General features: G+C 44.0%; 4 protein-coding genes across 4 annotated transcripts; 2 read left to right on the top strand and 2 right to left on the bottom strand.

Annotated features, from left to right (window-relative positions):
* Positions 1 to 828: 828 nt before the first annotated feature.
* On the top strand, positions 829 to 4,246 carry krt98 (keratin 98). Its single transcript, XM_031864412.1, has 8 exons — positions 829 to 1,295; positions 1,874 to 1,956; positions 2,118 to 2,274; positions 2,859 to 3,020; positions 3,164 to 3,289; positions 3,667 to 3,887; positions 4,000 to 4,010; positions 4,117 to 4,246. Exons 1-8 carry the CDS (start codon positions 957 to 959, stop codon positions 4,212 to 4,214), a joined length of 1,197 nt encoding a protein of 398 aa, XP_031720272.1. The 5' UTR covers positions 829 to 956; the 3' UTR covers positions 4,215 to 4,246.
* Positions 4,247 to 5,914: 1,668 nt separating this feature from the next.
* LOC116392711 (keratin, type I cytoskeletal 13-like) lies at positions 5,915 to 8,316 on the bottom strand. The gene is made up of 7 exons (XM_031864411.1): positions 7,745 to 8,316; positions 7,393 to 7,475; positions 7,118 to 7,274; positions 6,824 to 6,985; positions 6,574 to 6,699; positions 6,241 to 6,458; positions 5,915 to 6,124 (listed from the first exon to the last, which is right to left on the bottom strand). Exons 1-7 carry the CDS (start codon positions 8,243 to 8,245, stop codon positions 6,019 to 6,021), a joined length of 1,353 nt encoding a protein of 450 aa, XP_031720271.1. The 5' UTR covers positions 8,246 to 8,316; the 3' UTR covers positions 5,915 to 6,018.
* A 4,471-nt stretch (positions 8,317 to 12,787) lies between these two features.
* Positions 12,788 to 20,292, bottom strand: LOC116392710 (keratin, type I cytoskeletal 20-like). The gene is made up of 9 exons (XM_031864410.1): positions 19,902 to 20,292; positions 18,534 to 18,659; positions 18,146 to 18,228; positions 17,489 to 17,645; positions 17,207 to 17,368; positions 16,971 to 17,096; positions 13,720 to 13,964; positions 13,588 to 13,628; positions 12,788 to 13,470 (listed from the first exon to the last, which is right to left on the bottom strand). Exons 1-9 carry the CDS (start codon positions 20,211 to 20,213, stop codon positions 13,364 to 13,366), a joined length of 1,359 nt encoding a protein of 452 aa, XP_031720270.1. The 5' UTR covers positions 20,214 to 20,292; the 3' UTR covers positions 12,788 to 13,363.
* A 2,495-nt stretch (positions 20,293 to 22,787) lies between these two features.
* Positions 22,788 to 23,347, top strand: LOC116392713 (gastrin/cholecystokinin-like peptide). Its single transcript, XM_031864413.1, has 2 exons — positions 22,788 to 23,033; positions 23,180 to 23,347. The coding sequence occupies exons 1-2, from the start codon at positions 22,790 to 22,792 to the stop codon at positions 23,254 to 23,256; spliced, it is 321 nt and encodes a 106-aa protein (XP_031720273.1). The 5' UTR covers positions 22,788 to 22,789; the 3' UTR covers positions 23,257 to 23,347.
* The last annotated feature ends 70 nt before the right edge of the window (positions 23,348 to 23,417 follow it).

Genomic DNA, 23,417 nt, shown 5'->3' with positions numbered 1-23,417 from the left:
TCAAGAATGTTTTAATTATTATCTCTGCCAGGTGAGCATGAGATTGGTCGTGTGCGTGTGTGTTCATGGGACTGTGTGTGTGTGTATGTCTGTCCACGGCTCAACTCGCATACTGCTGCACCAAAGTATCCATAACTTTTGTTTGGGCATCAACCTCACGTCTACACGAGCAATGCCTGAAATACTAAACGCAAGTAAAAAACACAAATTATATATAAACATAATTAAGCAGTATGTACATGTACAGTATATACAGATGTTCCACATTCTTTGCAAGATGTGCATATGGCACATATACTGTACATTACTGTGGATCCTGCTACCTTTCCTTTATCTTGTCTCTTTCCTAACTTAAGTGGCTTCTTGTAAGTCTTGGACACAAAAATAACTTTGAGTACCTTAGACCTGCCTGGCCCTCAACCTTTGGGCCCGAGTGTCACTGAGGTGAAATTGTCGCTGGCATGTGCCATTTCTGTCACTGCTATGAGTGAATATTTTACAAGACAGTTAACCATAGCTTTGTCTTCTCTAAGAATACATTATTCTAAAGTATGTCTGTGCAGCTCAACCTGCTTTCAAGCAGCCTGACAAGGAAGGCGGCCAAAGTTACGAGATTAGAAAAAAAAGGAACAAAGTAGTATTCAAGGAATGCCCTGTCATCGAGAAACGATGAAATGTGGAACCACAGGTTTGACCTGAAAACAAGCAGATGAACCCCTACCCACCGATCACCACACCCGTGCTGAAAAGGAGGATGTAGAGAGGAGTAGGGGGGTCGTCCATCAGCCACATTCTTCCTTTTCATCTACCTCTCCTAGCCCTCCCACTTTGCTGCATGAGGCAGCTATATAACCAAGGAGACCAAGGTGATGCTTTCAACTGCAGATCAATTCCAGTGATCCTACCTGATCCTGATCCTGATCCTGATCCTGATCCAGATCCAGCTCTCTCCCAGCATGTCTCTCAGCAGCAGATCCTACGGCCAGAGGACCATGAGTGTCTACGGAGGAGCAGGCGGCCGTGGCACCCGCATCTCCTCATGCCAGCAGAACTACGGATCATCCTACAGAGGCTTCAACCTGTCCGATGGCCTGGACCTCCACGTCGGGGCCAACGAGAAGGCCACCATGCAGAACCTGAACGACCGTCTGGCCTCCTACCTGGACAAGGTGCGCACCCTGGAGAAGGAGAACGACCGCCTGGAACAGCAGATCAGAGATTGGTACCAGAGCAAAACGGTCATCTGCCACGACTACACCAGCTACTTCGCCATCATCGAAGACCTGAAGGACAAGGTAGGGAGTAGTAGACAGATATGTGTGTGTTCTCTGTTATCTTCCCCTTCTCATCTTTCCGAGGGAGTGTGTTGGTGTGTACTGTATGTGGGGTTGAGACAGCTGACATTTGAGTTAGAGAACCAGGAAACGTCATTAGCAGAGTGAAGAAGTGGGCCATCTTATCAGGAAGCTGTTTACACTATTATGCAAAAATCAATTACCAGTACACTGTTCATTGTCATACTTACAAAGGGATGCAGTGCAGGTTTATTGCAGAGCCCAACTGAAATATCAGATAGTTGATATTATGAGCCAATATTGTACAGTACGTACATTTTGCACAGGCTTAATTTAAGCTTATAAATGGTTGTATATCTGATTTTATTTAATGTTGATATTTAACTTTTGCATCATATGCACTGCACATTTTCAAGAGTCCTTTCCCAAAAAGTGTAAACATTGAATATCAACCAATGGATAAATTAGTACAGTATATCAGGTATACTAATTTATCCATCTTTATTAATTTATCTGTATGAGACATGAGCTCAGTTGTACCTTTTCTGACTTGTTTCCCTGTTTTTTGTTTTCCTCAGATCTGTATTGCCTCGAGGCTTAATGCCAAGACAATCCTGGACATCGACAACGCAAAACTAGCTGCTGATGATTTCAAAATGAAGTGAGTGTATTCCCCCCTTCCCTTCTCTGCAATGCCACATCACAGCAAAGCGTGAACTGAAGTCTCACTGACAACTTCTAATCTTAACGACCCACTAAAACCCATCTGACCGGTTTGCTCGTCCTTCTGTGCGCCCCCCCCCCCCCCGCCACCCCTCTCAGGTATGAGAACGAGCAGGCCATGAGGATGGCTGTGGATGTGGACATCGCTGGACTGAAGAGGGTGCTGGATGAGATGAACCTGGTCAGAATGGACCTGGAGAGCCAGTACGAGGCCCTGAAGGAGGAGATCATCATGCTCAAGAGGAATCACGAAGAGGTGAGAGTGCACAGACGATGGAGTAGTGGTTGGTTTTAACCAATCCAAGGTTTGTTGATGAGATTCACATGCTGCAAAACTGATGAGTTTGCATCAGTCCACACCCGATACATTCCTGCACACAGGCCAACAGCCACTCTGTATACATAACCCGAAAGTGTGCTACTACACTGGTGATTGATTAAACTCATCATCATCCATCTTTTCAGCAGCTATTCACTGTGCAACCATTTATCAGAGCCATCTACTGTGGTCTAAGCAAAGCTCTGCACACATGACCTCCGTGTTACCTTTGATAACACAGAGGAAATTCCATGTTTGGTTATTGTTTTTATAAACAGGTCTGCCGCCGTCTCCCTTTTCCCAGCGCTGCCCTCTTCCCTTCACACACTTCCTTGTATTCTTCTCTGCCTCCATTAGCTCGTTGCTACTGTTTGTCTCTCACACTTAGATCAAAGAACCAAAAAACATACATGCACTACAGCTCACAAAAGAAATTGATTGGATGCTCTTGTTGCCATAATAAAAAACGAATTCACTCATTTTAGTTGTTACACCAGCTGACTGTCCTTTGACCCCTACAGGAGCTGATTCTGCTGAGGAGTATGATGGGCGGACAAGTCATTGTGGAGGTGGATGCTTCTCCCTCTCCAGACCTGAACAATGTTATGTCAGAGATCAGGGAACACTATGAGAGCGCGATCAGCAAGAATCGCAAGGAACTCGAGGCATGGTACCAGACCAAGGTGAACAGGCACAACTGCTCAGAATACAGCCGCTGCACTAACCTTTAAAGAGTTCAATTGAGGTTATCTATCTTAATCACGTGGCAGTAATCTACTATCATTTTTGGGTAAAACAAAGAATGTTGTTTCTTTGATGTGCCTAGATCACATCAGTGGAGCAGGACGTGATCACAAACATAGACATTCTGGTGACGTCCCGCACAGAGCTTAAGGAGCTGAAGAGCACCCTCCAGAGGCTTCAGATTGAACTGCAGTCCCATTTCAGCATGGTACGTCAACAAACACAATATTTCGTGAATTTTTGAGCTTTACCGATGCCGTTATGCAGATTTTGTTACTTTTGGACCGAGATAAGCTAGCTGTTTCACCAATTCCAGTCTTAATGCTAAGCTATAAGCTAACCGGTAGCTAGGTGATGCTCCATCTTTAGTGCACAGACGTGCGATTGGTAACAATCTTCTCATCTTGTTCTCGGCAACAAAGCGAATAAGGGTAATTACGAAGTACACAGAGCCACAAGATGCTGGTTGCACACTCACGCCAACAAGCCTTACAGCAAATTGTAACCAGCATCAAGTAACATCTCTGAATTGTAATCACTGACTGCCTACACACACCTAACAACTTCTTGCTACGACCACAACAGAAAGCGTCTCTGGAAGGCACCCTGGCAGAGACGCAGACGCGCTATGCTGCACAGCTATCAGGCCTCCAGAACATGGTCACCAGCCTGGAGACCCAGCTGTCCCAGCTCCACGCCAGCATCGCCAGCAACAAGCAGGAGTACGACATGCTGCTGGACCTCAAGACTCGGCTGGAGATGGAGATCACAGAGTACAGGAGGCTGCTGGATGGGGAGGATGAAAGGTGAGACCTGATGAAGAGAGAGAAACACTGACTCCAGTTTGATTGTATGACAATGTACAGTAGACGTGTTCTAAACTAATGTTTTCTTCATTCTTTTTCTCTCCATTACCAGTTCGAAACAAGGTACGCATTTCTTTTCTCATGCATGTAATTTCTATTTTACCATTAAAATGCTACTAGGAATGTGGTGTGATTTGCTCATGATTGTTGTAACTTTTATTTTCCTCAGTTGTCACAAAAGTCATCACAGTGGTGGAAACAGTTGTGGATGGAAAGGTAGTCGGGACCACCAAGACCATTGATGTGGATGTGGATGAGATTGAGTGATAAACTGAAAGGATTATCAAAAATCAATAAAGATCGTGCAATTGAATTTAACGTTCTTGTGTGGTTTTATATATTTTGTAATGAACGGGTATTCCACATTTCTATTATTGTCCCTCATAGATGAATAATTAGTGTTTTGCTAAATCAGATAAGGTTGGTAATAGCTTGATCTTACTCTATTACCAACTGTATCAGATTAAAGCAGCATTCAATTAATGTTTTGTCTGAATGTTTTAAGGTTCCATATCACAGCTCTCTACAAGCTGTATTGATAGTAACCAAGCTCTAATAACCCCAATGTATGCTACGTGTGTCGGCAGCTAACATGTGTCCACTCCGCTAGCATGTTAGCTGCTAGCTGCCGTTAGCATGTTAGCTGCTAGCTACTGTTAGCATATCCAACCGCTATAAGCATCGTGTAGAAACGTACAGATAACTCTGCACACCTCATTGACCGCGTTAGCCCGCTCAATTCCAGCCCTACGAGTCTTCCCTTAATGTAATCTTTATGAGCATCACTACCCAGCAAGGTGACTTAAACATTATGCTCCGTTGCACCTTTGGTGGCACCTGGCAGGTGAACAGCGCAACTCCTAACAACGACCGGACCGGACCGGACACAACACAAATAGTTCCGCTTTGGAAATGCCAGACAGATTCTTTTACACATATATTACATGTTTGTTCTTAATTATATTGATCAATCAACAAAAAGTATTATTTTATTAAAACGTTTAGTATCCTCATATTTAACTCAAAATTAAATTAATTTATCTAACTATGATGGCAGCAACATTTTTATGGATTAAAACAACACACGAAAGAGACTTCAACAGCGTGTGAATGCTGATACATGATGCAGAAAGCGATGCAGAAAGCATTACTACGTCTTGCCTGAAACGTCCACATTTTTGCTCAGTTTTATGGTCATACTATACCCTGTAATATGGCCAATTAGAATAGGTATAAGTATTCTCTCAAATTATTGCTCAGTAGGTCATAGTTAAAATAGGCCTAACTATACGTTCTTTGTAAAATCCCAAATTGTGACCCCCCCCCTATTTCCTTCACATGTTGTTCCTCAGTACCTACATATGTATGTGAAACACTGTTGGTACAAAAGATTACACCATAACTCCAGAGTATTACACTGTACATTGCGGTCTGTAATCTAAATTATACTGCAGATTAAAACCCAGCGCTCTATTGTTGTGAGGTATTAAGGTTATACACTTTATTGTTCCTCTTAAAAATATATATATTTTGGAGCGTGCATGCTGTCTGCAGTAGAGCTGTACGTCTGGTACTGTACGGCTGTACATTGTGTGGCTTCTGAGGCTAAAGTCCTGAACTTAAAATTGTTGAGAGGGGGAGGGCATCAATACTCTTTACTCAGAATTTCCAAACTAGCCCCAGGATGGCTATCAGCAACTTTATATTCACAGCCCGAATTTCTCTATCCTTTTATATCCAGGACATAATATGGCCTACACTGCTATACCTCAAGCTATTGGGATTTCATTGGACAAGTTTTTCACACATATCGGTCAAAATAATCGTATCTTAGACCTTTCAAATACCTAAAGTAACTCTTGAAGATGAAATATGTAATTTCACAAGACCTTTGCTTCATCTCAAAACCATGACACTATCGACTTTATTTGGAATTAAGACACAAATAATTCAAACAAGACAAATGATAGTTTGCAAACCACAGGACTTTTATTGCATTTTCATGTGTCTGTGAAGGTAGTACTTGAGTAATTAATACGTTGCTTGTGGTCGTCAGGTGACAGGAGACAAATTAGTTGGTGCTTTTAGAGGAGGACACCACCACGCCATTCCGCAGTTCCTCTGTTACAATTGTCACCTTGCTAGAGGAGGTCTTTGAACTGCTTTTAGTGCTGACACTGTGGAGGGGGAGAGTTACAGTTCTTGCATTTAATATCAGTACATTGCCTCAATTTACAGAGTTAGTTATTAGTTGACAATGAAAGGACAAAATTGTTCTTTGCAGACAAATTACCTGCCCTCTCCGTCCAGCAGCCTCCTGTATTCTGCAATCTCCATCTCCAGCCGTGTCTTGATGTCGAACAGCACTTGGTATTCTTGGCCCTGTCGTTCCATGTCACAACGCAGCTGCATCAGCTGTTCCTCCAGGCTCGTCACCTGCATCTGGAGGCCCTGGAGAATCATGGAATACCGTCCCTCTGTCTCAGCTAAAGTGCCTTCCAGGGACGCTTTCTGGAGGAGGAAGGTTAAGAGAAGAGAGATGGAGAAGTGAAGGAGTGAATAACTGAAACCTACTGTGGTTGCATTAAATTGTATGTAAGATTTGCCCCAGATCATTGTCTGTTACCATGCTAAGTTGGGACTGTAGCTCGATCTCCAGGCCCTGCATTGAACGACGGAGCTCTGTGATTTCTGACTTGGATGTTTGGAGGGTTTCTGTGTTGACTGCCACCTCCTTGTTCAGCGTCTCTGTCTGGAGCAGACATTGGAGAACAACAGTGTCATATATAAATACATATGTTACATGTGTGTCAGTTTAAACAGTCAATGAGACGTTACTTAGGCAATTAATAGCCCCACCAGGGTTTTGGTCTTACCTGTGTTTGGAACCAGACTTCAAGTTCTTTTTGGCTCTTCTTGGCCTCACCCTCATATTGTGCACGTATGTCATCCATAATGGCGCTCAGGTTTGGCTGTTGTTTTGCGTCCACCTCCACATTGATCTGTCCACCTATCTGGCTTCCCATGGCTGCCAATTCCTGTTGAATAAGAGGAGTTTGTTAAAAGGTGGATGTTTGCTGAGGTGTTTGAGTAGATTTTTTTCTACATTCGAGACAGCAAATTAAATGCAAACCAACTCAGTCGACTGCTGTCAAGCATTTGCTACCCACCTCCTCGTGGTTCTTTCTGAGGAAGATCAGCTCCTCCCTGAGGCCTTCTATCTGCATCTCCAGGTCTGATCTGGCCAGTGTCAGCTCATCCAACAGTCTCTTGAGACCGGCGATGTCGGCCTCTACTGATTGACGCATGGCTAGCTCATTCTCAAACCTGTGAGGCAGCAAGAGATCGGACATTTGCAATCAGTCTATACATCTTCCATGTATTGGTTCAGAGTGATTTTCAATTTAGTTTTAGACACTTTCTGTCTCTCATATCTGATACTTACTTGGTTCTGAAGTCGTCTGCTGCCAGTTTTGCATTGTCAATGGACAGATAGATGCCTCCATTGATACAGGTGGCATTCTGGATCTGTGTGATGACGCAAGGTTTCATTTGACATGATTAGTGCAATTCTTCCTCCAAACTGTCTCTGTGAGACTCTGTAAACATTATATAACATTACGTATGTTAAATAGTAACGGTCTCTACATAATCATACACATGCCTTACCGCTCAAGGTAAGTTAAACCTCCAATGCACCATTTTCAACATATTCCTCCAATAGTTGCATTGCATGATGAATTACAGTGTGGCATGCTTTGGTATCTCATTCAGGATTCAGAGGTCATGTGACATACCTTTCCGTGCAGGTCAGCAATGATGGCCTCGTAAGCAGAGTAGTCACGAGAAGCGGGGGAGCTCTTGCTCTCCAAGAACTGGCGGATCTTGATCTCCAACTCGCCGTTGGCGTTCTCAAGGCTGCGCACCTTCTCCAGGTAGTTGGACAGACGGTCGTTCAGGTTCTGCATGGTGGCCTTCTCATTGGCCCCAACATGGAGGTCCATGCCACCACCTCCGCCGAAGCCTCCGCCGAAGCCTCCGCCGAAGCCTCCGCCGAAGCCTCCCCCTCCCCCTCCCCCTCCCATGCCATAACCACCTCCAATGCCATAACTGCTTCCACCGCCAAAACCAGAGGAAACAGAGATTTTTGTTCCACCTGCACCCCCATGCATGCTCGAAGCATAAGAAGGCTGTTGTGAAGAGCTTCTAATAAAGCTTCCACCAGAGGTTCTAGTAGACGATCTACTAAAGCCTCCACCGCCGCCTGAATTATAGCTGGAATAACTGGATCTTGACATGTTGAAGACTGCTGAGGAGGTCTGCCTGGGAGAGAATGAGATGGACTAAGATGCACAGCTCTCCCTTCGTCTCCTTTTTATACTGTACAAGGCTGCTGCTGCCTCTGGTGTGGGAGGGGGAATGCAGGACTGAAGGGAGGAGCAGTACCTAAAATGGTTGCTCTGACCCACCTGTCACACACACCCTTCAGGTTAATTTTTGTGAGACCATCAGAAGGAGAAAGAGGGATTCAACTTAATCCTTTTGTTACAAAATTGAATGAATTCAATAAAACCTCACAGCTACCTGCAAACCTTATACAATGGCTTCATTTTTCCATTCATCCCTTTTTCCCATGCACCACATTAATGTGCATGAAGACATTAAATCCTTGTGAACCTTTATCTTTTATTGTTACAAAGTATACTGCAATTTGTAAAACAGCCACTCGCGTAACTGTCAGCCTCCGGTTAGTTATTCAGTCAAATCTGGCAGTTTTTCAACTTCAGCTGAAGTGAGTTTACTTTGTGCCATGACTGTTGAGCAAGACTGCCGGACAAACCTGTTATGTTACCATGATAAGAAGCACTGTGATGAACGTTGTAAAATGGATCAGTGTGACAGTGTTTTTGACTTTCTACCAGCACACCTCTTCTCACCACGCCTCTTTGTCTTTTCTACCGGTGTTATGTTGCATGAAAATCTGATTTTAAGAATTGGTTCTTTTGTTAGTCATAGTTTCAGTAAATGCTATACTTTATACATTCTTTCATGTTCTGTTCAACACTAGCCTGCAGGGTTGCCAGTTAGAAGCCGTTTTTAATGACGTCCATGGAAGTTAATACTCGACCGTATTATTTTTCTTGCCATTGTACTTTGGCATGTGCATCAGGCCCAAACAAGAACAAGCTCCTCCCTGTTTGCTTCTTTCCGTTTCACCACAGTATTTCATTCAAGTCTTTACAAGCATGTATACCTTTCCTGGCAGTTTTGGATTATTTTCAAACATAAGAATTCTGGATGTTTTACTTCGAACATTTTGCCTCAAGAGTTGTTTTACTTCTACTAACAGACTGTTCACATCTACAGCCTGGAGTAATACAAACCAGTTGCTTCTTGTTACTGCTGCTTTTCATTTTGAGGTTGCAAACTCATCTCATGCATGTGCTAAACGGTCATAAATAATGTCCAACTTAGATAGTTTAAAACCCTAGTAATATATGAGTGAGGATAATTTAATCTCTGGAGACTGCATTTTCACACCGACACACCAACTTCTGCACTTCATTAAGGGTTTCACTGCTACATTTGCAGATGCATGCAAGTATTATACAGCACAGAAGAATAGCAAAAGAAATCTAGATATATTTTTTACAGCTAAGTAAATTTACCAGAGCAATTCAAAGTGGTGGACGTTATTTGTTCCAATCTCACTTCCTAAATATGAATCCTTTGCACTACCAGCACAACTAAGTGATGGCTGAAATGTGCTTTCACATAATACACCACGATAGAGTCTGTGCACATTGTTTTGTGCAACCAGACATCCTTGTGATAGAATAACACAGGGGTGTGGCAGTGGTTTAACAACATCGTATTACAACGTACTGTTTGATTTTGTTTAAGTAAAGTTTACTGTAGATCAGTGTCACAATTAAAAGGGCTAATCTGTATTCTGTAGATTGATAAAGGTTGTGAGAATAAAGAATATTGACACACATTGCATAACTTGCAAATACATTAATCACTGCAGTAATTGAACAAATTATAAACTGTGCACATAGCAGACATTTTACTGACTGTCTGCTGTCAGACAGGCATTCTTCCTCAGGCAGCAGCTGTTGCATTAGCCCACACAGCACTCACTATCAGAGACATCTCACACACTGCTCTGCAATTCAGTTGGATAACTAAGATTGTAACTTCAATTTTCCTAATTTAAAAACAAAATAAAACTATATTTCCTAGTGTTTCCTTTTTCTGAAATGAAAATGGTGTTATGGAAAAACCTCTATAAATACCTTGAACCTGAATCTGATCAGCATTTAAGTGGTATCTTGTCATGATCTGGACTTTTACAAAAGCAGGAATTGTGACCCGTGGACATCTCAACTTAACAAATAAAATCAAATGTATTTAATGCCTGCATGATTCCTAATAATTCCTGTACTATTATGAACTGGTTGGGAAAAATGCAAACTTTCCTGATTTACTGATTTAACAGTAGTCTTTAAATGCTGCTTACTTTAGTGATTGTTAAGAAGATTTGCACTTAACTCAGTGGAATTGCTTATTGCTCTTTCTTACTCACTTAGGAATAAATATTGACATTTATTTCTTTGAAAACAACACACAGTAAAATCACATAAAACTCCTTTTTAGGCAGCAGTGGTCTAGAGGTAGAGAAATGAGTTCGGGACCAGAAGATTACCCTACGGTACGGTACGATCGCTCTACGGAGCTGCTCAGTGGCCCTCAAATGAGACTGTGGTTATACAGTACTGAGTCTGAAGCACGACATTTTTGGGATTTTTGTTAAAGTAAAACACAATCGTGTTTGAGCTATTACCTGTGCTTCACATTCCCTTAAATGTTGCATCTCATATCTCAAAATGCTTCCATGGTGGTAACAACCTACTTATCATATAATAGATTTGATTAATCTGAAAACAAATGAAGATATTTAATTGTAATACAACGATTCGTGAGAAACAGACTCTTCCGCTCTGTCAAAGTAGGTCAGAGTTGTTGTATATGTGGGCTGAGTGAGTAATGGTGCTGGTATGTGTGGCGGTGTGGCAAGGTGTGACTGTGGCTGTCATGTGAAGCAAAGTACAAATGAGGTGTGCATGCTTACAGTTGAGATACTCATGAAAACTGGTGTGTTCTGCATTCACTAAAAGGAATTTCCGGATTTTCAGACGACATATTAAACTTGTAGTCAAACCTCACTGCAGACTCATTTGCATGCCCTGCATCTAGTGGGGGACAATCTGCTATGCAATGCATGTGTGGGGGTTCTTGCACTTCAACCTGCAGGACCTGCCAAAAACACACAACAATAACTCTCTTTGACACACTTATAGGTCCCACACCCCATCCACCTTTCATGTGAACGGGAATGACTTTTCAGAATGCAGAAGGCCCAGTACGAAGTCTTACTCTGACACAAATAACTGCAGCTTGTATGTGGTGGAAACAGGAGCACTAAACTCAAAATGTGCTGACATGAGAAATAGCCTGCAGTGTTTACCTGTAACTCTCACCTACGAACCAACATAAACCAACATCTTCCTTTCTATCTCATGCTGTAGAGAGAGTGAACGCTGCGATGACTCAGCGTATGTGTCTTTTAACAATGCTCCTCTGTCCTTGTGTTTGCTTTATTTCAGGCCCAGACTGGTTTCTGTTGCATCCTGCGACGACCTGCCAGTATCAGCCGCACCCTTTACAGCCTTATTTCATGCAACACCCCTGATGAGAGTTCTGGAAATTTACAACAGTACTCAGAACTAAGAAGAGTCATTTTTTCTGTCTTTAATATAAATAAAAGTAAGCTATACTGTTTATTGTCTCTTTGATACTGTCAGTCAACTAAACTGAATGAAGAGCGCATGCGTACTTAATTGTTTTTGATAATATTAAAGATAATTTAATTTAGCTGGGGGAAAACCTTCCTCATGTGGTGCACACAACCAATCTGTAAATTGAGTTATTAAAACAGCAAAAAGGACATGTGTATGACAACTTTTTACTTTGACAATTAGGCGTTTGACAACAGGAGAACAAATTCATCGTCAGGATTTAAATTTTCAGCGGGACTTTCTGTACGTACGTTTGATGGGAGTTTTATCTGTCCAACACTGGTGCATAGAGGTTTTTTTTTAATGATTTAGTTTTGAAGTCTAGTCATGCAGGATCCTTTCAATTGTTCGGTCTAGACAGTAAGGCAACTGAATCCAGCTTTCTTTGGCCTATACTTGCAGCTGCAGAAACAACACGATCATACCTCAGTGCCACTAATTACATATCATAATACCATTGACAATAAGAAATAATGCGTTCATACATTGCAACACGAAAGCAGTGAAAGGGAAGAATTAGTTCATACTGAGTCATTCTAACCAACGGATTAACTCCATTGACAGATGAACGACTGATGTTTGGAAGTCTCTGCTTGATTCAGCTCCACCCAAATGAAGAAGCCTTTGGTGACTCATGTGACTAGATGACCTCATAGAACCAAATCTACACTTTAAAAAAGCTTTTCTTCTCTGAATGGTTCTGTTAAAATTGTATTAATACATGATCATTCTTTCCTATAATGTACAACACGGCGTCAATATTGTGCCATGATTTCATGCTATTTGTGGACTATTATGTATTGTCCTGTAATAATCGCGTTTCTAAATGTGTAATTTGCAGCAACAATCTCTTTCCACTTAAGAACAACAAGATTGTGCAATCTACTAAGGTTGAGAAAGGACTTCACTTTTAGAGAGAAAGACAAAGGTGACACCTGGTGGTCAGGAGTGAAATTACACCCTAAACATTTTCCCTTATAGAATCAATGCCTGATTTGGGTTTATTTTAGTGTATTGTTGGGATTTTCGGCAGATTGTCTGCACAGGGAAAATACAAGAGACGCCAATCCTGAGCTCGGACATTAAAACATTATTGACTTTTTATCATTTTCTTTACATGGCCCAAAACTTGCTTGAATCTTGTAACCCGTTTAAAACTCCTCTGTTATTTGGATATCATACAAAAAGTAGAATTTTTGCCAATGGAAGACCCATTATCAAAGTATAATCAACGTTTCTGTATTTAAATACATGTTTGTGATCAGGAAAACAAATCTTCATCTTTGCTTTCAGGCTTTTTAATAATTTTTAGGTCTCACAACAGAGTAAGCATCCATGAAGGAAAGATCATCACTTAATGCAACTTTGCTATATCATTGCAATAAAAAGAAAAGGAAAGAAAGGCAAAGTAACCCCCTTAAAGCACTTACACATTGTATACAGTCAACTTCAAATTACAAGTTAACCGCTGACTCTAGTGAATCATTCATTCATTAAGCAAGTATTGTCTGAGTCAGCAAAAAGGTGTTGTGGCAGCAGAAGTGAACAACGGTGTTACTGAACTGCCTCCACTTTGACGTCAACATCGGAGGAGACCACCTCTCCATCAACAATCGTTTGCACGATGGTCTTCACTCTCCTCTCGATGTGGGGTTTATGCTCTGCAGAGGTGGAGAACAAACATAATGCATCGTGAGACGACAGTCAACAACAAGCCTGAGTCGATGACACTGTTACAAGATCAGAAAGCTGGTTTCGTTCACGATTGGGATTCGTACCTTCCACTTCCACTTCCACAACCTTGGCGATGACCACAGCCCTGTGGAGAGAGGGGAACATTATTTCAAAACATATTTTATTGATTTACCCGTTGGCCTGCTGCTTTCACTTTAAAGAAACGAAACACTCACTTCTTTATTTCATATTGCCCCCTCTCACGCAGCTCTCCGTCCAGCAGCCTGCGGTACTCGGCGATCTCCATCTCCAGCCTCATCTTGATGTCCAGCAGCAGCTTGTACTCAGTTTGCTGCTGCTCGATGGAGACTTTCAGCTGCTGCAGGTCAGTCTCCAGCGAGTTGATGATCAGCTGCAGCTGGCTGAGCTGAACGCTGTATCGGCCCTTCACTTCTTCCATATTCTGCTTCAGGCACTGAAACTGCAGAACAGACGGGAATTATTACTACAGTTTCGTGATGTATCTGCACAATACTTAATGAAAGCACTTTCCAGTCAAATACATGTAAGCGCACATTCCTGGTAGAGTACTTCAGAACATGAACGCAGTATTTCTACTGTTTACTTCGCTGTCCTTGTGTCGAAAGATAAAATATTTGTAAAATCCTGTGCGTGACTATTACAGTCCATTGTGCAGGTTTTGGAGTCTGATGAGCCTTTAAATATGAAAGCTCCCTCTTCACCAAGACGGTCCGGTGCAGCGCCTGCTTTACTGCTGCAGCCGCACCGATCCGTCTGTCGATCTCCCGCTCCATCTTACCCTCACTCGTGAACAAGACCCCGAGATACTTGAACTCCTTCGCTTGAGGTAGGCACTCCGTCCCCACCTGGAGGGAGCAATCCACCGGTTTCCGGCAGAGCACCATGGCCTCAGATTTGGAGGCGCTAACTCTCATCCCCGCCGCTTCACACTCGGCTGCAAACCGCCCCAGTGAATGCTGGAGGTCACGATCCGAGGAGGGTAACAGGACCACATCATCTGCAAACAGCAGAGAGGCGAACCTGACGTTCTCCACCCCCAGGCTGCACCTAGATATCCTGTCCATGAAAGTCATGAACAGGACCGGAGACAAAGGGCAGCCCTGGCGGAGGCCAACACCCACCGGGAACGTGTCTGACTTATTGCCGAGGATGCGGACACAGCTCCTACTGCAGTCGTACAGAGACCGGATCGCCCGTTGTAATGGGTCCGGCACCCCATACTCCCGCAGCACCCCTCACAAGAACCCCCGAGGGACCCGGTCGAAAGCCTTCTCCAAGTCCACAAAGCACATGTAGACTGGTTGGGCAAACTCCCAGAACCCCTCCAGTAGTCTTGCGAGGGTAAAGAGCTGGTCCACTGTTCCACAGCCGGGACGGAATCCGCATTGCTCCTCTTGTATCTGAGGTTCGACAAACAGTCGGAGCCTCCTTTCCAGCACCCTGGCATAAGCCTTCCCCGGGAGGCTGAGTAGTGTGATACCCCGGTAATTCGAGCACACTCTCCGGTCCCCCTTTTTGAAAATGGGAACCATCACCCCGGTCTGCCAGTCCATGGGCACTGATCCCGACCCCCATGCGACATTGAAGAGGCGTGTCAGCCAGGACAGCCCAACTATGTCCAGCGCTTTCAGCATCTCAGGGCGGATCTCATCCACCCCCGGCGCCTTGCCACCAAGGAGCTTTTTGACTACCTCAGCGGCCTCTGTCAGGGATATGGGTGAGCCTCCCCCTAGATCTTCAGGCGCTGCCTCCTCTGCAGAGGACATGTTGGTCGGGTTTAGGAGTTCCTCAAAGTGCTCTTTCCACCGCCCGACGATGTCCCCTGTCCGGGTCAGCAGTTCCCCCCCCCTGCTGAGAACAGCCTGGGGTAAGCCCTGCTTTCCCTTCCTGAGCCGTCGGATGGTTTGCCAGAACCTCCTTGAGGCCAACCGAAAGTCCTTCTCCATGGCCTCCCCAAACTCCTCCCATGCCCGAGTTATAGCATTCGCGACCACCGCAGCTGCAGCCCTTCTGGCCTGCCGGTACCTGTCAGCTGCTTCGGGAGACCCCTGGGCCAACCAGGCCTTGAAGGTCTCCTTCTTCAACTTGACGGCTTCCCTCACCTCCGGTGTCCACCACCGGGTTCTCGGGTTGCCGCCACGACAGGCACCGATGACCTTCCGCCACAGCTCCTAGCGGCCGCGTCCACAATAGAGGCTTTGAACATGGTCCATTCGGATTCCATGTCCCCAACCTCCCTCGGGATGTGAGAGAATTTCTTCCGGAGGTGGGAGTTAAAGACCTCCCGGACAGGGTCCTCCGCCAGACGTTCCCAGTTCACCCTCACTACACGTTTGGGCTTGCCGGGTCTTTCCAACCGGTTCCCCTGCCATCTGATCCAACTCACCACCAGGTGATCAGTTGACAGCTCTGCTCCTCTCTTCACCGGAGTGTCCAAGACATACGGCCGCAAATCAAATGATACGATTACAAAGTCGATCATTGATCTCCGGCCTAAGGTGTTCTGGTACCAGGTACACTTATGAGCCACCTTATGTTCGAACATGGTGTTCGTTATGGCCAAACCGTGGCAAGCACAGAAGTCCAATAACGAGACACCATTCGGGTTCAGATCCGGCAAGCCGTTCCTCCCAATCACCCCCCCGCCAGGTTTCTCCATCATTGCCCACGTGAGCATTGAAGTCCCCCAGGAGAACTATGGAGTCGGTAGGTGGCGCCCTTTCCAGGACCCCTCCCACCGACTCCAAGAAGGCCGGATACTCTGAACTGCTGTTTGGTGCGTAAGTACAAACCACAGTCAGAGCCTTGCTCCCCGCAACCCGTAGGCGCATGGAGGCGACCCTCTCGTTCTCCGGGGAGAACTCCAACACAGCGGCGCTCAGCCGGGGGCTCGTGAGTGGGGGCCCGGCCACCAGACGCTCGCCGACGAGCTCCCCTCCTGGGTCTGGCTCCGGGAGGGTGCCCCGGTTTCCCTGGTCCGGGCGAGGTGGCTAAAGTCCGTGGGCTGCTTATCATTAGGGTCGTTTGAACCGCTCTTAGTCTGGGCTCTCCCCCGAGACCTGTTTGCCTTGGGAGACCCTACCAGGGGCTAATGCCCCGGACAACATAGCTCCCAGGATCACTGAGCCACTCAAACTCCTCCACCACGTTAAGGTGGCGATTCGCGGAGGAGTATTCACTTCAGATAAACATTAGTTTTGCAGAGCACCCCGTCACTTACATTGGAAGAGCGGTAGGAAAAGATCTTGAAATGCCCATTATGACCAGGAAGAATATGAACAGCAAGCACAGACGGTTTCAATGTAAATATGGACATGTGAGTGTTGTTTTAGGACAGACTTGAAAAAATGCGAACCCACCCTTTAATCTAAGAGCTATCAGATAACCGTGCACCGACCTGCACAGTGAAAGTGTGTTTTTGCATTCACTCAGTTCGGCTCATTACCTCTGTGAAGGTGCTTTGATGACTTATCTCCAAACTCTGGTAGGTCCTCTTCAGCTCTGACAGCTCTGTGGAAAACGTCTTCACCTCATGTGAAGATGTCATAATTTGCGTCTGGAGAGTCTCCACCTTTTTTTTTACACACACACACGTATAAAAATATAATAAATCCCATGACATCATGATCTTTTCATCATCATAGTTTCTACATCTTCAGGCATGTTGCTCTGGCATCTCACCTTAGACTGGAACCATTTCTCGAGCTCCTGCTTGTTCTTCACCACCACAGCTTCATACTGCTCCCTCATCTCCTGCAGGACCAAAGTCAGATCAACAGACTTTGCGCTGTCCACCTCTACATTAACCGTGCCGCTCTGCTGGATCCTCAGCTGACGCAGCTCCTGCAACATGGACACGTTTATCTCTTGGCCCTCTGCAGGTGTGTGAGTCGTGGCTGCCGCGACCAACAGATGGCACCATTGCACATGAAAAGTCATCATTAAAAGTCAAGTGGATCTCACCTCCTGTTGGTTTTTCTTCATGAACACCAGCTCCTCTGTTAGACCTTCTATCTGCAGCTCCAGGTCACTGGCATCAAGAGTCAGTCCATCCCTGACCCCTCGGAAACGCAACACGTCGGCCTCCGCCATCGTACGTATGTTCAGCTCCATCTCATACCTGAAGAACGAGGCCACGTGTAGTTGTAATTGAATAAAATGAGTCTCTAGTCTGTTCCAGTAGATGTAAATGTTATAGGGTTGGAAAACATATGGACATTATATTGATATCATGCTATGAGATGAGATATATTTTGGACATCATAACATCGTACAATGGCATAAGAGTGTTTTTTCTGGTTTTAAATGCTGCATCACAGCATTCATGCATTAACCAGAGTGTTCTTAGTCATTATGTCCACATTACTGATGATAATTTATCAGAAATCTCATACTGTAAATAGTTTGTAAAGGCACCAACAGTCAACCCTAAGATTTTAATATTGAGGTATTTGCCCACATTAATGTGACTTTAGATTTTCTCCATGTTGCAGAGCCCGACAATGTTGTTCCAACCATAATAAACAAATACATAAAATTGTTTAACTTTTTTCAAAAAGCTACAGACTAAACTGACGCATGTAGATTTTGGCATGAAGCAACAGAGGGGGGCACACCTACTTTATTTTAAAGTCATCTGCAGTCAGCTGAGCATTGTCAACCTTCAGGATGACACCTTGATTCTCTGAATATCTCTGCATGATCTATGGGAAGAAAATTTAAATGTGAGTCTATGTCATTCATACACATCAGTACATTACGTGTCATTTGTACACAATACACACTAAAACATAACACTGTATATTTCAGTGGTTTTGACTGAAAGCCACAATAGATGATTAAGTTACAAGTGTTTTTGTGTCTCTAAATGTGCATAAACTGTTGGTTGCCTGCTTTGGTAATCTTTCCTTGTTTGGACACCACACTCATGCTGTTGCTGTGTTTGTAGTTGATGGCGTTGTAGAACAGTGTTGTTTGTTACATCATTTCTGTAAAATGTAAGCGGTACCTGAGCTCGTAGTTGAGTGATGGTGGCGTAGTAGCCGGTGAAGTCTTGGGAGAGAGGAGCTCTCTTCTCATAGAACTCTCTGATCTGCAGCTCCAGCTTGCTGTTGGCTGCCTCCAGCGAGCGCACCTGCACACGCAACCGGAGGGTGACACATCGTGCAATCACAGATGACATGAGACAGACGACAGACGTGTAAATTCATGAAATGCTTTAGTTCTGGTTCGTAACTCCTGGGTGGCGCTTGGAAGCTAATTACTTTTTCCCTGGGTTTGTTTTTGTTTAAGATGAATCCATACAGGCCAAATGTATGTCTACAAAAAACTAAGATATTGTGCCAATCACATTTATTTTCATCATGAAATATTTGATGGAAGAAATGTTCAAATCCTTTACTTCATTTACTTTTATTATTAACCAGAATAATCGCACTGAGATTTTTAACCTCTTTCAAAAGGGGGTCTTGGCCAAGATGGCAACGTACAAGTTTTACCAAATAAAAACACAAATAACCGACAAGACAAAAAACACATTCAAAATGTCACATTAAAGAGACAACATACAGACTTAAAACAAAACCAGCAAAATGCATCAGTCAAAGAACTTTCATTCAGTGTTAGAGCAGACATTTGCATATAAAATGTCACCATAATCAATTGCTGATAAAAATGTAGCTTGGATTATTTTTTTTCCTGTTGTGTTGTAATAAAGTACAGTCAGTACTTGAGTTAATGTACTTATAGTTTCTTTCCACCACTGCACCCAAATGTCCAGAGCCCCCCGACATTTATGATCATCTGTATTCGATCAATTTCAGTTGACTAAACACAAACACCGTGGACTGATAGTGATGAGAGACAATGGAAGCCAAGTCTTCATCCAGCTAAATGAATACAACAAGGACATATTGAGATTTGAACATTCTACAGTTTATCTGAAGCAAATGTGAGGTTCGTAAATTGTCTAAATCTGAAGCAGCATATCAACTTCAGATATACTGCAATATACTTATGCACAGAATAAGGTGCATTAAAGACCAGAACAGGAGGATTTATTACAGCAATCAAAACCTGTTTCAATGTCCCTGACCTGACCATTGTTTTAAGACAGACCTTTAACGTTTATCTTTTGTGGGTGTGCATGCCTCCCTGCACATATATGTGTGTGTGTGTGTGTGTGTGTGTGTGTGTTTGGACAGATCATAATGTTGTGCATCATCAGGCAGCAGCTCCTGTCCATTAATTAAACCCCATTAAATGTATTTGCACGTGCAGGTGAAACAAAAACAACATTTTCTATAATCACCGTATAGATCTAAGAAAGATTCAGAGGATTGTGCAGCAATTTGTAGTATTCATCATCAAGTCTTACCTTCTCCAGGTAGGTGGCCAAGCGGTCGTTGAGGTTCTGCATGGTCACCTTCTCGTTGTTGATCACGGTAGTCTCGCCGTACGAGGTCAGCGGCCCGGAGCAGAAGACTGACTGCGAGATGCGGGTCCCGAAACCTCCCGCGCCCCCGTACACGCTGGGCGCGCGGCTCCAGGAGGGACCGGCGATCGAGATTCTGGTCTGGCCTCCTCCGACGAGCTGCATCTCTTTGCTCATGCTGACAGCGCTGCCGCTGGAGATGCTGCGGGAGCTGAAGCTGCGGGAGCTGAAGTTGCGGCTTTGGCGGGCAGACATGATGAGAGGTGGAGGTGAGATCGCCTGGAGGTGATGAGTCGAGCTGGAGAGTGTCCAAGGAGTGCCTCTGCCTGAGACAAGTGGACATTTTTATAGGACTCTGAGGGAAGGAGACAGACTGGTCCCCTGCCACAACAATGTGTGGTATGCAGATGTGTAGCCCTAATAGGTGTGTTCACTAGTATGTTTACAACGTGAAAGACAGGTTGAAAATCAAGTTAGGCAACTTGATAGATGTATGGATGTATGACCAGACTGATAAAGCATGAAGATAATGTTTATTCTTTCAGAACGTCTGCTCAGGCATTTCTAACAGGAGCAGTATTAACATTGTGTTTTTTGCAGTTTGTCTGCTTTGCAACTACTGTAAGAGTGTGCACAGCTGTCCTCAGACATCCTGCAAGCTGCATCAACAAGTGTGCCAAGAGCACATTCATCAAGAGCACAGCGGAACTCAACAAGTTTCATAGCAGCCACCCTCTCTCTGCACCTGGACCAGAGCCATATTTATTTATTTCCCTAAGACGCTTCCTAAGAAGGGAGTGGAGGAAGAAGTTGATGGGTAGATGATTGTTATGAATTATGTCTTTCCAAACATGGCTGTGAACTCAACGCCCAAAATGCACAAACACAGACACACACAACACTGTCGCACCTTTTTCATATGGCTTATCTGACACGCGATGATAATTAAAATTCTTGAAGTGATAGACATCGACTCAATCTGCTGTGGACCACACCCTTCAGAGGACAGTAACAGTTGACACTTTGCACGCCGCTATAATGTGACTTTTACTCACATCCATTGTTAAAGACCATTTATTTGAAAAAGCACTCCATACATTACAGATACAACTGGACAATCCAAAACCTGTTTGAATGTGAAACTTAGATGAAGTCAACAAGTTCAGCAACTTGTTATTAGTCCGGTTACTTTTACTTATTAATCTGTACGATTAACAAGGTTTTTATCACAAGCTCAGCAAATGTATTCAATCCATTTCACTTGTTTTTTACTGCAATAAATTGTGTAACTGTCGATCTGTTTTGAGTGTAATATTGTGGATTTTCCAACTCAGGATGAACAACATGTCAGTCTAGCCTTTCTTTTTAATATGTTATGTTATTATGAACTTTATGGGACCTGAACGGGACCAAAAACTGAAACCAGGCCAGAGAGATGAGCAGCTTAAAGCAGCATTGAGGATTAAGAAATTGTGGTCTAACTAAGTAGACTCATCGTAACCTTTCACCAGTGGTGAGCATCTGCTGCAGCCTGGCCTGATAACGTGGAGTCTGATCTTGGCAACAAGCTGTCTAAAGTATGTGGCGTCTGAGACGTTTATCACATTTCCGTGATGGGTGTGTGTCCCGCCAGTGCAGATCAGAAATGATAAGATCAGTGAATGTCTTTCCACCTCAGGGTTATTAGAAATAAAGACTGAGGTCAAACAAAGCCCACTAACATTGTCCCAATAACCGACAGGATGATGTGTCAGGCGTTGAGTTTACTGTAAGGCTACTCAGATTTACATCCTGAGGTTTGGTCTGCAGATGAACACGTGTATGCACATTCTCAGCTTTTCATAGCACATAGTCACTCATTGCAAGCAAATCCATCTGCCAGGTGATGCTTTCACTGCCTGGTCGAACATACTCTCGTGTTCATGTTGTTTTTCTGACGTTATATATATGTTGTCTGTGGCAACTAGATACACAATAACTGAGCCACTTGTAGAAAATCTATACAGTATGTCAACCACGCTCTGTAGTATGTTCACTAAAAGGGTTGAGTGCACGTCATCTGGAAAGTCCAGGCCACAGCGTGACACTGTGAAGGCAATGATCACCTCCAACCAATCACTAAATTATAAACACTTTGCTTTTTGGTCAAATGAGATTCATCATCCAGCTCTTCTTAAAATGAAAAGAGAAAAACTGTGTCTACAGTACGGGGTTGAAATTCAGGCACTTATATGCTACACGGAAATAGGAAATAATGAATTTGTCTGTCTTTCGTTGCAACATGTGTGAATATTTAGAATAATAGTAACTGCTAATGTTTAAAGTGAAAATATGTAATAAGAGGAAGCCGGTTGAGAACACCAGACAACCCTGTTTTCAGTGGCTACACGTGAACATCAGATCCTCTGTGTTGGTCAGAGAAGGCTCCACGGGTACGAGTATTGGATTTATTATGTACAGGAAACACATTGACTCGTTTTATTGTTACTGCCGTGCAAAACGGGCCTTTCCAGGTAAGTGAAAAGCATAATAATGGATTTGCGGATGTCATGGTCAACGCACATCCTCCCAATGCATCCGTCTACCAATCAATCAGTGAACGCTGTTATCTTTCTTTGATTTGAAGCCGTAATCGCCGACACCAAACTTGTGGTATAAAAGGAGCCGATCTGCTCGGTGTGCACCAGAAGCATCACACCTGTTGTATTCTGTTGTGCACATATTTCAAACACTTTTCACAGGTAACGAGCAACTCCTTTCATTCATTTTTAGAGAGTTATTTTGTCACTTTGAGTAAATATAACTGGTTTTGTCTCTTCTCTGACACAGATATGTCAAGGAAGGTTATTGTGGTGTTTGCACTGCTGGTTGCACTGCTACCACCCTCTGCAGCTGGAAACCCTGAAGAGACTCGTCTACTACAGCAGCTTCTAGCCAAGAGGGAGCCGGTGAGAGGCTCGGCAGGCAGACAGGAGCCGGCGCCTCAGGCTCCCTCAGCACGGATGGAGAGACGGGCACACCTGTCTGAGGACGAACGGGAGATTATAACCAAGCAAATAATGCAAGCAATCTCAGGTATGCTGCGTGTCCGGGTGTGAAAGTTCTCCGATTGTTGTTTTGTTGTGACATTTTGTAGTGAGTGGGTAGAGATCCAAGGAGGTGCTCAGGTCTGTCTACTGAACCCGTGTGTGTGGGTTGATGTAGGAATGGTTTGTTCACAGGGATGGTGAACACTGAGTGCATGTCAGATCGGGACTACCAGGGCTGGGTGGACTTTGGACGCCGGGACGCAGAATGAGCCACGACGACGACCCGAGAGCTCAGACTTCCCGCTTTTTGTTCACATTTTACATAAAGTCCATGTTCTACTTTCACTGCAACTTTATAAATAAAACCATTTTGCAGAACTATCACAATAGTCATCTCTGTCTTCATCGCTGCCATGAGGTAAACAAGAGA

Source organism: Anarrhichthys ocellatus, unplaced genomic scaffold, assembly GCF_004355925.1.
Source record: "Anarrhichthys ocellatus isolate YVR2014 unplaced genomic scaffold, GSC_Weel_1.0 scaffold31, whole genome shotgun sequence".
Taxonomy (NCBI): Eukaryota; Metazoa; Chordata; class Actinopteri; order Perciformes; family Anarhichadidae; genus Anarrhichthys; species Anarrhichthys ocellatus.
This window is presented reverse-complemented; position numbering and strand designations above follow the sequence as displayed.